The 18528-nt window shown below is 43.0% G+C and overlaps 1 protein-coding gene across 1 annotated transcript in view; it reads left to right on the top strand.

Annotated features, from left to right (window-relative positions):
* Positions 1 to 18528, top strand: part of LOC126204261 (cilia- and flagella-associated protein 251-like) — a 181378-nt gene that overhangs the window by 79675 nt on the left and 83175 nt on the right. Inside the window, exons 4-5 of the mRNA XM_049938651.1 lie at positions 384 to 478; positions 16835 to 17068. Coding sequence (XP_049794608.1) covers positions 384 to 478; positions 16835 to 17068 — 329 coding nt within the window. The remainder of the gene's footprint in view (positions 1 to 383; positions 479 to 16834; positions 17069 to 18528) is intronic.

Consider the following 18528-nt stretch of genomic DNA (forward strand, 5'->3'; position numbering starts at 1 on the left):
AGCATAGTTAGTTACTTTGCAGTGAGAAAAGCTGTTGTAAAAGTAGAATTTCCAAAGCTTGTCGTAACATACGGAATGGGATTAATAAACAATGAGTGGAAAGTATTAGAGTCAATTACTCAGAGAGAAAATGTTTCTGAAATTAAACGTATAAGATAATCTGTAATGTGTAATCTCCAATTTAAGCTATTTTAGTACGCATTCGCCAAAAGTTTTAGACAGTTTTCCTTTACACATCGCTTTTCAGTAATAATCAATACGATCAAGCCAATAACTGCAGAATTTTTTACTTTTTTTTCATACTGTGATTTTCGTTTCTTGTTCTTTTGCACATTGTGGATGACGTACAATAACGAACTAAAACTTATGGTCTTTGTTGGCAGGGAAAATCGAATTTGAAATGAAGAAGAAGGTGGATTCCACAGAAGATCTTTTGGCACCTCGACCAGTGGAGGAATCAGAAGAGGAAGAAACTGAGGTTAGTGGTACACGAACGGTTGGGACTGAGAAATGGGTTCGTGTTGTAATTATCCAGCGACACATATGTGCTGGGTGATCAAAAAGTCAGTATAAATTTGAAAACTAAGTAAACCACGGAATAATGTAGATAGAGAGGTAAAAATTGTCACACGTGCTTGGAATGACATGGGGTTTTATTAGAACCACCTCATATTGCTAGACGCGTGAAAGATCTCTTGCGCGCATCGTTTGGTGATGATCGTGTGCTCAGCCGCCACTTTCGTCATGCTTGGCCTCCCAGGTCCCCAGACCTCAGTCCGTGCGATTATTGGCTTTGGGGTTACCTGAAGTCGCAAATGTATCGTAATCGACCGACATCTCTAGGGATGCTGAAAGACAACATCCGACGCCAATGCCTCACCACAACTCCGGACATGCTTTATAGGGCTGTTCACAACATTATTCCTCGACTACAGCTATTGTTGAGGAATGATGGTGGACATATTGATTATTTCCTGTAAATAACATCATCTTTGCTTTGTCTTACTTTGTTATGCTAATTATTGCTATTCTATCAGAGAAGCGCCATCTGTCGGACATTTTTGAATTTTTGTATTTTTTTGGTTCTAATAAAACCCTATGTCATTCCAAGCATGTGTGTCAATTTGTACCTTTCTATCTACATTATTCAGTGATTTATTCACTTTTCAAATTTATACTGACTTTTTGATCACCCTGTATATGCATATATATGCTCTGTTGCGAATATCCAGCCTGCTAGGAATGGTGTATGCCGTTAAATCTATTGAATGTGTGTAGCCAGCAGACAAATACGAGGGTAATCCAAAAAGTAAGGTCTCCTATTTTTTTTTATAAGTATAGAACTCTGTTAGTGTGGCAGTTGGTCACACTGTTATGAAGAGTGCTTCACGCGCTGTGTGTAAACATGTGCACGCCACGCTGAGGCGCTTTGTCCCTGGATGATCTCTGCACGTTGGTTCCTGAGGTTTCCCGAAGCACCGGTCACAAAATTTTAACAGAAACATTGAATTACCGGAAGGTGTGCACAAGATGGGTGCCACGCATGCTGACTGAGAACCACATGCGGCAACGAGTTGGTGCTTCCCGCGCATTTCTTCATCGCCTTGCAGCCGAACAGGGCAACTTTGTGGACTGAATTGTCATGGATGACGAAACCTGGGCATACCACTTTACACCTGAGAACAAGCAACAATTACGCCAGTGGCGGCATCCTTCTTCGCCAAAGCTGCGGAAATTGAAATAAACACAGGTTGCCGGTAAAGTCATGACAACCGTTTTTTGGGATCGGAAAGGGGTATTGTTGGTCAACTTCGTGCCCACTGGGACCACAGTTACCGCTGACAGGTACTGTGAGACTCTGAAAAAACGCAAACGGGCAATTCAGAACTGGAGAAGACGAATGTTGAGCAAGGGCGTAAACATTCTCCATGACAACGCTCGCCCACACATCGCTCGGCAAACCATTGCTCTCCTGCAACAGTTTCAGTGGAACGTAATCACCACCCACCCTATAGTCCTGACTTGGCGCCTAGTGACTGTCGCCTGTTCCCTAAGTTAAAAGAACATTTGGCCGGAAAGCGATTCAGCTCCGACGACGAGGTGAAAGAAGAGGTTCATAACTTTCTGAACAGCATGGCGGCGGGCTGGTATGACATGGACCTACAAAAACTGCCACAGCGTCTACAAAAATTTATCGACCAAAATGAGGATTATGTCAAAAAATAGCTAAATGTTCAAACTGCAAACTGATGTAAACCATTGTAGAAATAAACAGGTCTATATACTTAAAGAAAAATAGGAGACCTTACTTTTGGGATTACCCTCGTATGTCCAGTATGTCCAGGACCGACATCTCTACAGTGGAGTATATACAATAAAGCTGTCATTGACGCCAAAGTTTGTTTGCATACCTCAGTGCATTACGAGGCAGGATCCTGTAGGATTTGGTATGCCGTTGCCTTCTTTTGATCTTTAAGCGGGATTACCCTGTCAGTTATAGGGAGACGTAGAGGTCATAATGAACACCAAATCAGAATGCACTCGCCTTTTTTCATCTTGACAAATGTTGCCAGAGGTGGATAAAAGTTTTGGGACTGACCAAGGATTGACCTTTATATCCACCTGCTGACACTGTACTATTCAGACACTTTCTATGCATTTCGGTCAAAATAATGCTAGCCACTGTTCGAAATAATAAAGAAAAGAAGAACGTTAAAATAAAGACCATGAAATAAAATCAATTCTTTCTTAACCAGATGTAGATTGCAGCTAGAACTTGTTTTGTAAGTAAGCTATTTTGTTTAAATTTTTCGGCTCGTGCTATTTAAAGGCGATGCTTACTTATAAGGTATATGATGTGTGATATTAACCTTTATTGTAATTAGACCTTGCTTAGTCTTGAACCTCGTAGTCCTTTATCTGAAGTTGTGTTGCTGTGTCGACCTCTTAATTAGGTATGAGGAAAATCCACCGATAAAACTGTTACTGGTATTTTGGTCCTGAGTAACCGGTTTTTCGGTATTTGTTTCGTCTCGGTTACAGCATGGTTTTTTTATTGTTTACTAAATATCCGGGTAAAAAAACGAAATGTTAATTGGCCATAGCAACGGTGCTAAAATTTTTCGTTTTTAAATAAATTTTTATTAAAAGAGAAGTAATTTTTATACTAAAAAATAGAGTTATTTTGAAATATTTTCTGTAGTTGCCCCCACCTGGTCTATATGGTAGTTTCTCGCTGTCGTGGGCGGACATCGTTGTGCTGCAGAATGGCACCAATCCTAGTCTGGGAATATTTCAACGAAGTGACGTAACAGTGAATTACCGCGCATCATTTGCTGTAAAAGAATAAATATTTGTCTACCACTTCTGTGAAACAATGAAAGAGGAAGGGAATTATGATGACAATAATAAATTTAAAACTTAACTATTCATTCATAATGAAAAAAAAGAAGCTGATCTGATGCCTTTGTCTACATAATATGCCTTTATCTGCTTGTAACCCTTGAAAACGGACAAATTAACAGGAACAATAGACTCCTTCAACCTCAGTTTTCACGCCTTAGCACCGACTATTCGTAATGCCCAAATACCGATATGATCCCTGATTACAGCTTGATTTTGGAGCCGAGTTTCAAGTAATTATAATCAATACGAGGGTACTGGTAAATTCTTTCTAGTCTTCAACCACTTACTATTTTTCTTTGTTCGATTTCTCCGTTTATTACAGGAAATAATAGGAACAGAATACTGAAAATCGGTAATTACAGAAACTAGTTATTTTGAGCAGTTTTAACAACCAGGTTAAACTGGCGTAAAAATACTATATATCCGAAAACCGATTGTTTCAGCGATATCCGCCATCCCTACATCTAATACGGCTTGTGTGTAATACTTATGCATCATTAGTGTCTACCTTTACAATACGACATTTAAATAGTAGTTAAAGAAATGACGAAATTTGTAATTTATTGAAGCTTGTGAAGTCACCAATACAGGGTGTTCGAAAAGTCTTTCCCTGATTACATAAATTGATAACTCAGGCTAGAAATAAGATACAAATATGAAACTGGTGTCTAATTGTTTACAAACTATCAAAGTATTTTTCACAGATCAGTAAACTTCCACATGAGCACCCTTGGTAGCACGTAGCACATCTAGGCGATATTCAATTTCCGTCCACACATTAGCCAACATCACTGGAGGGATCGATTCAACGACTGTGGTTACCCGTTGCCTCAGGGTTTCAAGATCTGGAACACGTGTTCGATGGACCTCGTCCTTGACATAACCCCATAAAAAGAAGTCTAATGGGGTTATGTCAGGAGAGCGTGGTGGCCAAACCTTTGGCCCATCACGACCAGTCCATCGCCCAGGAAAGGTCATATCGAGATAGACACGGACGTCCAAACCCCAATGAGGCGGTGCACCGTCTTGCTGAAATAAGACATCGGGGTGACACTGAAGCAGCTGAGAAACAGCATACAGTTGCAACATGTCCAGATACACTGCAGATGTGATGGTAGCCTCAGCGAAGAAGAATGGTCCGATAATTCGATCGTACCATAGCGCGCACCAAACATTCACCTTTGGACTGCCTCTGGTGCACTCCATGACCTAGCCAGGGGGTTGTGAACCCCAAATGCGCACATTATGACGATTCACTACTCCACTGACAAAAAAGGTTGCTTCGTCAGAAAAGGCAATTCGTCTGAGATAACCATCATCGTCCTCAATACGTGACAGCATTTCGACCGCAGAGTCATATTTGACGTGTACTGTCATTGGGCAACAAGGCCTGAACGATTTGCACTTTGTATGCACGAAAGAAGAAACGTTTGTGTAAAATGTCATGGAGAGAGCTTTTTGGCATCTGTAATTCACGTGAGGCCCTGCGCACCGAATTCTTCGGACTTCGCAGAAAAGACTGCCTTACAGCTTCCAACCTGTTGCTGAGGTTCTTGGTCGACCAGACCTCTGAAGGTCAGCAACCGATCCTCTGTTCTTGAACTTCTCATACCAGGCTTTAATGCTCTTGACATCAGGTGGATTCCTTCCAAATGTTGTATGGAAGTGTGTCTGCACTGTGGTTAGTGATCGTGTCTCATGGTACTACAGGACACACTGTGCCTTCTCCTGATTGGTTAACATGGCTTCTTGGGCACTGCACCTCATCCACTACTTACGTACTGCGAACCTAAAATAGAAAAACAACTTAGATAGTTGTAAACAATTCGACACAAGTTTCATATTTGTATCTTACTTCTAGCCTGAGTTATCAATTTATGTAATCGGGGAAAGTCTTTTCGGACACCCTGTATTAGTCTCGTAAGTATTTGAAGAAATCCCGTGCATCTGAATTCTCATGTTTGGTGATGTAATGGGTTTGGTGCCCCGCTATCCAAGTACATGTAAGCCTCATGGCTCTGAGCACTATGGGAGTGTAAGCCTCATGCTTTGGAGAGGAAATAATTTGAAGTCTGGTTGCAAAATACTTGTGACATCTATTGTATGAGAGGCATTATGTAAGATGGAACGAAGGAAACGTATGTTCTTTAAGCTGCTAGTATTCAGTGGAGTATGGGGGGTACTGACCTTGGGCGACGTATGGGGGACGGCCTCGACAACGCAGATTCAGTCAGTACGAAGCGTTGAAACGTAGAGCATCGCGTGTTCGTTGTCGAGCAGTTTCTTTTACAGATGTAATTTTTTATAGATAGAGATTCACAGCTCAATGGCTTTCACGTGGGAATTTTAATGTCGAACGTTGATGTGCAGTCCGAGATTGAAACAGCGTACTGTTAGTTTGAGGCATTTGGAAGTACTGTATCTGTGATGGAAAAAAGAAAAAAATGGAAAGACCTGGTGTTCCCCATTCAGCTGTAACGCCGGAAAACATGAACTGAGTGAGAGGGGTGGTTCTTGCTAATCCGAAACAATCTTCTGGGCGACAGGCTGTAACGCTTCCATTCTCCTCACGCATGTTACATAACGATCTCAAATCTCAGCCATTGTTGTTGTTGTGGTCTTCAGTCCTGAGACTGGTTTGATGCAGCTCTCCATGCTACTCTATCCTGTGCAAGCTTCATCTCCCAGTACCTACTGCAACCTACATCTTTCTGAATCTGCTTAGTGTATTCATCTCTTGGTCTCCCCCTACGATTTTTACCCTCCACGCTACCCTCCAATACTAAATTGGTGATCCCTTGATGCCTCAGAACATGTCCTACCAACCGATCCCTTCTTCTGGTCAAGTTGTGCCACAAACTTCTCCCCAATCCTATTCAATACTTCCTCATTAGTTATGTGATCTACCCATCTAATCTTCAGCATTCTTCTGTAGCACCACATTTCGAAAGCTTCTATTCTCTTCTTGTCCAAACTATTTACCGTCCATGTTTCACTTCCATACATGGCTACACTCCATACAAATACTTTCAGAAATGACTTCCTGAGACTTAAATCTATACTCGATGTTAACAAATTTCTCTTCTTCAGGAACGCTTTCGTTGCCATTGCCAGTCTACATTTTATATCCTCTCTACTTCGACCATCATCAGTTATTTTGCTCCCCAAATAGCAAAACTCCTTTACTACTTTAAGTGTCTCATTTCCTAATCTAATTCCCTCAACATCACCCGACTTAATTCGACTACATTCCATTATCCTCGTTTTGCTTTTGTTGGTGTTAATCTTATATCCTCCCTTCAAGACACCATCCATTCCGTTCAACTGCTCTTCCAAGTCCTTTGCTGTCTCTGACAGAATTACAATGTCATCGGCGAACCTCAAAGTTTTTATTTCTTCTCCATGGATTTTAATACCTACTCCGAAATTTTCTTTTGTTTTCTTTACTGCTTGCTCAATATACAGATTGAATAACATTGGGGAGAGGCTACAACCCTGTCTTACTCCCTTCCCAACCACTGCTTCCCTTTCATGGCCCTCGACTCTTATAACTGCCATCTGGTTTCTGTACAAACTGTAAATAGCCTTTCGCTCCCTGTATTTTACCCCTGCCATTTCAGCCATGGAAAATAAGAATCATCCAGTAGATAAATCAAAGGAATTTAGTTCCACCCAAAAAAATTTACGGCATAATGGACAGCACTTTTACAGGAGACGCAGACACTCTAATAATGATGAGAGACAAAACCCATTTCCAATTTGATGGACACGTTAATGTATACAACTGTTGTCACAGGGCATCAGAACTAATGTGAACATTACCAGAAACCTCTCCACAGCTCGAAAGTAACAGTGATGTGCAGTGTCTCCAAGATAGGGATCATTGGTCTTCACTTTTTTGAAGGCGAGAAACTTTAGTTACTCGATATGGGGCTAGTGCGCTACGTGTAAAAGGTAAAGAGTTCCTTGCGTCGTCAATTGGAAAGTCACATGAACGTGACAGATATGTGGTTCTAATAGGATACTGACACAGCTCACACGGCGAGAGTATCCATGGAATCGTTTCGAGAACTGTTTACTGGAAATGTCATTTCGTGTTTCGGCGATGTTTCTTGACCTGGATGCTGTCCCAATGTATCGGTTTCTGACTTCTTTCTGTGGATCAGTCTGAAGAAATCAATTGTACGTGTGAAAAAGCCCCACTCAATAGATAACCTCAAAATTATCATTCCTCAAGAAATTGAATCAGTGTCGAATGAAAAGGTAGAGAAGGCCGTGCAAAGCTATGAGAAGAGGCTGCGAACTTGAGTCCAATAAGAAGGATGTCAATTTAATGATATTATTTTGGGAAAGTAATTAATGTATTTCGATTTCAGAAGTGCAATAAAAATACATCATTATTAATGCAAAATTTTGTTTATAAATAAATCATCAGAAGTTAATCAGTAGTGAAAAACACTTGTTTCTGAATAAAACATGTGTTTCCTCTGATCCACTCAGTGTTTTTTTTTAAAACACATTTCCAGATGACGATATTGTTGCAAAAACAGATGCTGATCATGTGGCACAAATTTTTTGTGCCAATTCTTATTTGAGTATTTTTCAATCATTGGTTGCCGCGGGAGTTTCAGTATAATTGCGAGATGTATATTGGCCATCAGCTGTTGTACGATTTTGAACTTTATGTAAGTAATAGGTAGTACAAGTTGATAAACCCGATGAATCTTTGTCTGTACTTGAAGGCATAAGTGGACTTACGTCCACATGCCTATACGTCTCGAATAAATTTGTGTTTATCCTATGTTCCTGCTTAAAACGAGAGTGGCCATCATTTACGTGACTTGAGGTCTGTGATATTGGAGTAGCTTTACCTGCTACAGTCTGTGCATCTGACGTGCTTTGTAACCGATTTTGAGCCAAATTGACTTGTTCACCACTCGCATATCGGGTATGTGTGCAACTAATAATAACATCAGCACGACTCGCATCCATTAACCACATTGAAATATTTTTCTTTTGCCATTTCTTGTTGGTGATTTCGCACATTACTCTGTAAGCTGCTAAAATCGTACGTATGTCCTCATTTCTGGCCTTGAAAGCGAAGTTGTTAAACACATACATTACGCATTCCCAATTCTGCGTTGGTGACTGTGACTTTGGTGATCCCCCATTGTGTTTTTGTAATCAGCTGTCCCATTGAATTCACTAATGACACATTGACGAATTTCCCTTGTAACACCCTGACGTACATCACATTAGACAAGACATTGTACTGAGAACCTAAAACCTCATTTACCCTCATAGAATTTTTTCCACCAAGCACCGCTCAACATCAGAAATTCTGTCAATCATATCTCAAGTGCATCATCATACATCTGTAGGTATTTTCAGTGCATTGTACTTACAGGTCAACGATACTCTTCTTCCTTCTTTTGTCCTCCTACCTCAGCGGCGTCAAACGACCGCTCACGCTGCATCTCTAAGTTCTTCCTAGCGTTACGTCTGCTCGTGATGAAGGAGAAATCTAGAACACGTAAATGTAAAGAAGGATCTTTCTACAGAGTACCAGGGCACATGGGAATTTAGGCAAATTAATTAGTGGAAATGATAGCCAAAGAACCACCATAGTTTAATTTTCTGTCTTCCTGTCTTCTGTCTTTCTGTCAGTGTAGGGTCATTTATCGCTGGGAAGAAAATTGCCTGGAACTGTGGTTGTTTAATACATCCACTCTGTACATCCTTTGTGTCAGTAAGTCTAGGTCAACTTAACACTAGACTGAAATGATAATTAAATAAAGGCCCTAAGCTGTCGACAGGCGTTGATATACATCAACGGGGACAGTTGAAAATGTGTGCCCGGACCGGGACTCGAACCCAGGATCTCCTGCTTACATGGCAGACGCTCTATCCTTCTGAGCCAACGAGGGCACAGATGATAGGGCGACTACAGGAATTTATCCCTTGCACGCTCCCCGTCAAACCCACATTCCCAGCTTATTGTCCACACACTACATTTGTAGTGCCCCCATTTGTAGTGCCCCTACCCACTACACTCATTACTCGCGACAGACAATCTTACCGAGTCCTGCAAGACTTCGGGCAATGCACGTGCATCCCGCCCAGAAGAAGAAGGTCAATAGCCGGTTAGCCTTAACATGTCCGAAACAACAGATGCCATCTGCATATAGTTCAGGCTAACCGGCCATTGACCTTCTTCTTCTGTGCTGGATGCACACGCATTGCCTGAACTCTTACGGGACGCGGTAAGATTATCTGTCGTGAGTAATGAGTGTAGTGGGCAGGGGCACTGCGAATATAGTGTGTGGACATTTACGTTGGGAATGTGAATCTCACGGGGAGCGTGCAAGGGATAAATCCCTGCAGTCGCACTATCCTCTGTGCCCTCGGTGGCTCAGATGGATAGAGCGTTTGCCAAGTAAGCAGGAGATCCCGTGTTCGAGTCCCGATCGGGGCACACATTTCCAACTGTCCCCGTTGACGTATATTAACGCCTGTTGATAGCGTAGGGTCTTGATTGAATTAAGATTTCATTCTAGAGCGCTGCATACTCACCCACGTTATCTGTTCTTTGAGACATGTCTGAAAGAACAGATACCATCTTTATATAGTTAAGGCTAACCGGCCAATGACCTTCTTCTTCTGTGCTGGATGCACACACAGTGCCCGAACTCTTACGGGATTCGGTAAGGTTGCCTGCCGCGAGGAATGAGTGTAGTTGGTAGGGGCACTACAAATGTAGTTAGTGGACATTAAGTTGAGAATATGGGTCTCACGGGGAACGCGCAAGGAATAAATCCCTGCAGTCGCACTATCATCTGTGCCCTCAGTGGCTCAGATAGATACAGTGTCTGCTATGTAAGCAGGAGATCCCGGGTTCGACACCCAGTCGTGACACACATTTTCAACTGTCCCCGTTGATGTATATCAACGCCTATCGACAGCTTAGTGCCTTGATGTAATTATCATTTCATTCTAAGAGAGCTGCATGATCTCCAATGGTATCTGTTCCTTCAGACACGTCCGAAAGAACAGATACCATCTTCATATAACACTAGACTATCTGTGAGGCACAGTCAGACGACACACATCTTTTTGCTCAGGTGAGAGAACTGTCCAACAAGCAGTGCATACACGATAACAAAGGCTAGTTCAGAAGATGACCTACCTTCTGTTTCAACAGACACTGAGAGTAGTGTGGCTGCAACAGTTCTGGACCATCCTCCATTGTTGCCAGGTTCCCCCTCCCCATATGATATTATCGTTGCCAGTATGCTACAGAGCCAAATTTACTCCACCTCTCTGGCCGGCCGAAGTGGCCGCGTGGTTCTGGCGCTGCGGTCTGGAACCGCGAGACCGCTACGGTCGCAGGTTCGAATCCTGCCTCGGGCATGGATGTGTGTGATGTCCTTAGGTTAGTTAGGTTTAACTAGTTCTAAGTTCTAGGGGACTAATGACCTCAGCAGTTGAGTCCCATAGTGCTCAGAGCCATTTGAACCATTTGAACTCCACCTCTCTGACATACGGCAATAGCTCTAGGGATAAAATTTCAGTAAATTCAAAAAATGCCAGGATACTCAAAAAATGGTAGTAAATTCAAGATAATCCAGTTACGCTAAAGGGATTTTCCCCCACCCCTTTGACATCACAGTGGAAGTGGAGTATAAACTGGTGGGAAATCCAAAATCGTTCATTATTCTTTCAGTGTAAAATTCAGGAAAAGTTTGTATGATGTCAGAATCCAAGATGGCTATGTATGGCTGACCTAGGATATTGGGTCAACCTATATGACATCACAGTCCAAAATGGAGATTCAAGATGGTGAACTTGGCTTGCTGGGCAAGCCTTTATGACATCAGAATTCAGGATGGCGATTTAAATTGGCAGCCTGTGTATATTGGACCATCCTAAATTTAAATTGCAGGAAAATTGAACAGTCATTGGTTTTATTATTATGTTACAGTTAACTAGCCCTGCGTTTAAGTCTACTTGTGCTATGTTTAAAAAATTACCCCTTACCCCTCTGACATCAGAGTTTACATAATGGTCACCCTGCGTTTGGAATGAAAGAGCTGACTTTTCTTTAAAATTGTATACCTCATGAATGTTCACTATTGTAAGATATAGCACAGGACTGCGAGAGGTGTGCACTTACATCTTTATTAGTTAAACAAATACCACACTGGAAGTATCCTTTGGGAATCCACATATGCCTCTACTGCCCTCAATGCCACAGTCACCTTTGAGGTGACAGTGTGCACTGGGCACCTCTGGATGGCTGGGTCTGATGGAAAACAGGCGCTATACCACACTGTGTCGAGAGATGTCAGCAGGATAGCAACATCCATGTACAGTGACCCATTAGAGTGCTCAAGCAGATTCTAGTATGAAACCAATGTACTACCGCAGTAGAGCTGTACTCAGAATTGACCACTGAACACTCCTGCTGCCTACACCCTCCAAGATGGCCCTGTGAAGTAGTCCAGCTTTTACCTACACTATATGGGTTTGGAAAGACTGATGCCACATCCTCAACTATTATCAGTCTCGTATTGTTCCATATGGCCCTGTGAAGTAGTCCAGCTTTTACCTACACTATATGGGTTTGGAAAGACTGATGCCACATCCTCAACTATTATCAGTCTCGTATTGTTCCATATGGGCATAGCCAGTTAAATGATTTAGTATTTTAGAACTGTACAGTATCGTATTTTGCTGTGAGCTGGATTTCCTCAGCTGCAGCGACTGCAGCCCATGCATCTCATCCCTGTCTCCTCCAGCATTCACCCAGCACAGTAATAGTGAGATATCTTCATTGAGGTGTTTAGACATGCAGTGCAGTCCAACGGGCTCTTACACAGACAGTTTCTTATGACGATATACATATCAATTTTAGAACTGAGCAGTGTGATATTGTGATGCATGAACTAACAAATCCATTATGACCACACACTGATAGGAAGAGGGCTACAGCGTGCCTGGGCTTGTCAACACTCTTTTCGTAAAACATTAATGTGAAAGATTACAGAACACACAGTTGTCACAGGTAGCATAATGATTCACATTTTCAGTTGTGAGGAATGTGGGAACAGAAATGTACTAAAGTTACACCTCTATAAGGTTTGTGGGAGCTGTTTCCTGTCTCATAACCATCAGAAATACGACACTAATAATATTCTAATGTAGGAAATCGATTTCCGGCACCTGGCATACTTAAAACCTATTAATGTTTTTTTCTATGTAGAGTTCCACATATTTTAATGGTGATGGGTGAAACCTCAGTGCTACAACTGAAGAGAACCATCAGTGTTCAAGTGAATCACACATTAGAGGATCTTGGAATAATACGATAATTTCACTTATTCATTGGTTTCAGTGGTAGGTTAGGCCTGAGTCAATGTTCCTATAAACAGAAAGCGATCTAGTATTCAAGCTGGCATAGTATTTTTTAAGCAATTCCTCAGATAAAGTGTGTTTTACATTGTACATAGGATGTCCTAACATCTCCAGTGGAATTTTAATGTTACTGATTTCGAGGTTGAACATCAGATGGATGTGTGTGTGTCATGGATCTCAATGTCATCATAACTAAGATGAACTTAGATACTTTACAGAAAGACGTCATGAGAGCATATCTGTGGTATTGCCTTTCTTAGGACAGTGGAAACATTGGGATGGAGATGTGCTAAAAAAATGGCTCTGAGCACATGGGACTTAACATCTGTGGTCATTAGTCCCCTAGAACTTAGAACTACTTAAACCTAACTAACCTAAGGACATCACACACATCCATGCCCGAGGCAGGATTCGAACCTGCGACCGCAGCAGTCGCGCGGTCCCGGACTGAGCGCCTAGAACCGCTAGACCACCCCGGCCGGCGGCTGGAGATGTGCTGTTCATAATTTCTGTCATTTAGTATTTCTAAGATCACAGTCTGTAACTTGACGGAAAAAACATTAAAGTCTTCTACCCATAAGCGCTGCATCTCATGTATGATACTGTACGCAGTGTATACATATTTCAAACAATCTTTTGGTTTTAACCAGTGCTTGTGGCAAGACGCTAGCTTTTCACAGTTTTCCATTGTTTATGCTTACTAGACAATGACTGTCATCAGTACAAATCTGTCTGACAAATGTTGTGAAAGCAAATTGTTTGATGGAAATAGAAAAATGCAAGGCATCAGCGTTTGTGGTACAAACCTAACTGTATGCTCCTGATGTTACACTATCTTTGCAAACAAGAGGAGAGCAATAGATAACCTTTCTCTCTCTCTCTCTCTCTCTGTCTCTCTCTCTCTCACACACACACGCACACACACACAAAATAACTGCCAAGCAAGTTGGAAGAGGAATATGCATGTAGCACTGACAGACTCTCACCAGTTCATGTCATTAATTCAGTGTAGCTACAGGTATAAAACTGAACGACTTGGTTTATACACAAGATACTTGCAAGTATATCAGATAAGATAGAGGACCACAACTAGGAAACTAAGAATTCCACAGACACTTCTAACAAACACCAATCTTAGCTGCTTTGGTCTGCAGTAGAAATACCTATAACTCCAGTAGCACTGTACGACGTTTACATGGGATTTCTAAATAATTTCCAACGAATGCAGCCGTGATTCCTTCAATGAGACTGTTTGTGCAGTAAGCCTTTTGCCGACAAAGGTTCTGAATGGTGCCGATATCAAGGGTCTGCTGTTATGACTTACACTGAACTCCCAATGACGAGTCTTTCCAAGTTTTTAGAGGTATGTGACATCATATGTTCACACAATTCAAGGGTTTTCTGTTATGATTTTCACTAAATTCCAAATGATGAGTCTTTTCAGGTTTTCAGAGGTATCATTATATGTTTATACAATTCCCTTGAATTGCGGGTGAAGAGCTAATGTCCAATAACACTCCATATGCATTCATATCACACGAATTGTTAACTACATCAACTTTAGTGCCTCTCGAAGCACTGCAAAAGAATTTTAATCATATACCACAGACAGTTAAAATGTTGCTTGTGCACGAGCTGTTCTATTGATCACAATATAAAGTGTCAGCAGATGTGACGTGGAACAATTGTACATGTATGCTTGGGGGATATTCTTCAAACCTGCAAGTTTGTAGGACATAGAAACAAGGTCAACTGTAGTAAAACTGAAATATTTCTGACAATTGTTGTACATAGATTTATTCAAGTTTGTGGGGAGTCTGATTTTATGAAGGCTACTCTGAAATATTTTGAATGAGTTTAGACTTTAAGTAATTTACATTAATGACGAATATGATGAGGAAATGGAACAATTCATGCACGACACAGCGGAGACTACATGACATTTAACCTCATAGATTTATATGTAAAGCAAAATTGTAACAAACTGCCCCCAGAAACTGTAACCAGGTGCACTACATTGTGACAAACTGCTCCAAAACTGTAACAAATTGCCCAAAAATTATAACAAATTGCATCAAAACAGTAACAAATTACGATAACAAATTGAATAAAAATGGTAACAACTTGATACAAGAGTAGACCGTTTTATATGACACCTTTTGGGAAACGAAGGAATCGTCAAATTACACTACTGGCCATTAAAATTGCTACACTAAGAAGAAATGCAGATGATAAACGGGTATTCATTGGACAAATATATTATACTAGAACGGACACGTGATTACATTTTCACGCAATTTAGGTGCATACATCCTGAAAAATCAGTACCAAGAACAATCACCTATGGCCGTAATAACGGGCATTGAGTCAAACTGAGCTTGGATGGCGTGTGCCTGTACAGCTGCCCATTCAGCTAAAACACGATACCACAGTTCATCAAGAGTAGTGACTGGCGTATTGTGACGAGCCAGATGCTCGGCCACAATTGACCAGACATTTACAGTTGGTGAGAGATCTAGAGAATGTACTCGCCAGGGCAGCAGTCGAACATTTTCTGTATCCAGAAAGGCCCGTACAGGACCCGCAACATGCGGTCGTGCATTACCCTGCAGAAATGTAGGGTTTCGCAGGAATCGAATGAAGGGTAGAGCCACGGGTCGTAACACATCTGAAATGTAACGTCCACTGCTCAAAGTGCCGTCAATGCGAACAAGAGGTGACAGAGACGTGTAACCAATGGCACCCCATACCATCACGCCGGGTGATACGCCAGTATGGCGATGATACACGCTTCCAATGTGCGTTCACCGCGATGTCGCCAAACACGGATGCGACCATCATGATGCTATAAATAGAACCTGGATTCATCCGAAAAATTGACGTTTTGCCGTTAGTGCACCCAGGTTCGTCGTTGAGTACACCATCGCAGGCGCTCCTGTCTGTGATACAGCGTCAAGGGTAACCACAGCCATGGTCTCCGAGCTGACAGTCCATGCTGCTGCAAACGTCGTCGAACTGTTCGTGCGGATGGTTGTTGTCTTGCAAACGTCCCCCCCCCCCCCCCCCATCTGTTGACTCAGGGCTCGAGACTTGGCTGCACGATCCGTTACAGCCATGCGAATAAGATGCCTGTCATCTCGACTGCTAGTGATACGAGGCCGTTGGGATCCAGCACGGCGTTCCGTATTACTCTCCTGAACCCACCGATTCCATGTTATGCTAACAGTCATTGGATCTCGACCAACGCGAGCAGCAATGTCGCGATACGATGAACCGCAATCACGATAGGTTACAATCCGACCTTTATCAAAGTCGGAAACGTGATGGTACACATTTCGCCTCCTTACACGAGGCATCACAACAACGTTTCACCAGGCAACGCCGGTCAACTGCTGTTTGTGTATGAGAAATCGGTTGGAAACTTTCCTCATGTCAGCACGTTGTAGGTGTCGCCACCAGCGCTCTGAAAAGCTAATCATTGGCATATCACAGCATATTCTTCCTGTCGGTTAAAATTCGCGTCTGTAGCACATCATCTTCGTGGTGTAGCAATAGCCAGTAGTATAGTACGGGAAGGATATGTAGGTTCAAATGGCTCTGAGCACTATGGGACTCAACTGCTGAGGTCATTAGTCACCTAGAACTTAGAACTAGTTAAACCTAACTAACCTAAGGACATCACAAACATCCATGCCCGAGGCAGGATTCGAACCTGCGACCGTAGCGGTCTTGTGGTTCCAGACTGCAGCGCCTTTAACCGCACGGCCACTTCGGCCGGTTAAGGGTATGTAGGGGGGTGGGGGGTGGAGGGAAGATAAAAATTGCAAAGAGATACCAAGAGAAGAGTACTGTAAGCGCACCAAAGCAGTCTTTGGGCTGAAGCTAAAAAAAAGAAAAGAACATCCGAAAATATTCGGTTTATGATCCTCATCCATATATGTAACTTTTGCTTAAGTTTAAAGACACCCTCTTTATGATTCAGTAGTAATTTAATAGTGATGTACTGTGTTCTCAGGAAGAGATCGTGTCTCCTGAGGGGAGTTTGGAGGAAAAGGTGCTAGAAGAGGAGGAGGCGGAGTCAAAGAGTGTGCAGGAGGCGTGGGAGAAGCGGCAGCTGCTGCTGGAGGAGTTCGACGCGTTGTATGACGAGGGGCAGCGGCTACGCATCATGAACATGCTGCTGCATTCCAAGGTGCTGCGGTGCATGCAGCGCCGCCCGAAGGCCAAAACGCACTCATCCTCGGTCTCCGTAAGTCCAGCTCCTCGCCTTCTCTCACTACATTCTTCTGCACAGCGGGCCGACAGGTAGTGCCTCTAAAAACGTGACAGCTCACTGGTAGCCACTAGACTGCCCTATACAACTAGTTCACATCTGTTACTCTCTCGCTGTTAATCTCCACATACCACTGCATGGCAGGACTATGTGCACTACCACCGTATGCCTGACAACTCACTGCTACGCACTACACTCCACTGCATGGCAGGACGACAACCTACTCTGTTACATCTGACCCTCACTGGTACCTGTTTCATTCTCTTCATGTACCACATTCACATCTGACTGCTCGCTCCCAGCTACTACACTGAACATAACAGCATGTTCACATTCCTGGCCTCTTGAGAACTACACCTCTCCCTGTTAGCTATCAAAGTCTCCTGCATAGCACGTTAACATCCATTGCTGTTCAACGTCCGACCACTCATTGTTAGCCACTACACACCTGTGCACAGCAGGTTCACATCCAGAACCTTTTGAAGTCTAGACCCTCTCTGCTACATACTACACTACTGGCCATTAAAATTGCTACACCACGAAGATGGCGGGCTACAGACGCGAAATTTAACCGACAGCGAGTAGATGCTGTGATATGCAAATGATTAGCTTTTCAGAGCATTTACACAAGGTTGGCGCCGGTGGCGACACCTACAACGTGTTGACATGTTTCCAACCGATTTCTCATACACAAACAGCAGTTCACCGGCGTTGCCTGGTGAAACGTTGTTGTGATGTCTCGTTTAAGGAGGAGAAATGCGTACCATCACATTTCCGATTTTGATAAAGGACGGATTGTAGCCTATCGCGATTGCGGTTTATCGTATCGCGACATTGCTGCTCGCGTTGGTCGAGATCCAATGACTGTTAGCTGAACATGGAATCGGTGGGTTCAAGAGGGTAATACGGAACGCCGTGCTGGATCCCAACGGCCTCGTATCACTAGCAGTCGAGATGACAGGCATCTTATCCACATGGCTGTAACGGATCGTGCAGCCACGTCTCGATCCCTGAGTCAACAGATGGGGGGGGGGGGGGGGACGTTTGCAAGACAAAAACCATCTGCACGAACAGTTCGACGACGTTTGCAGCAGCATGGACTATCAGCTCGGAGACCATGGCTGCGGTTACCCTTGACGCTGCATCACAGACAGGAGCGCCTTCGATGGTGTAATCAACGACGAACCTGGGTGCACGAATGGCAAAACGTAATTTTTTCGGATGAATCCAGGTTCTATTTACAGCATCATGATGGTCGCATCCGTGTTTGGCGACATCGCGGTGAACGCACGTTGGAAGCGTGTATTCGTCATCGCCATACTGGCGTATCATCCGGCGTGATGGTATGGGCTGCCATTGGTAACACGTCTCGGTCCCCTCTTGCATTGACGGCCCTTTGAACAGTGGACATTACATTTCAGATGTGTTACGACCCG

This window comes from Schistocerca nitens, chromosome 9 (assembly GCF_023898315.1).
Source record: "Schistocerca nitens isolate TAMUIC-IGC-003100 chromosome 9, iqSchNite1.1, whole genome shotgun sequence".
In the NCBI taxonomy this organism is placed as follows: Eukaryota; Metazoa; Arthropoda; class Insecta; order Orthoptera; family Acrididae; genus Schistocerca; species Schistocerca nitens.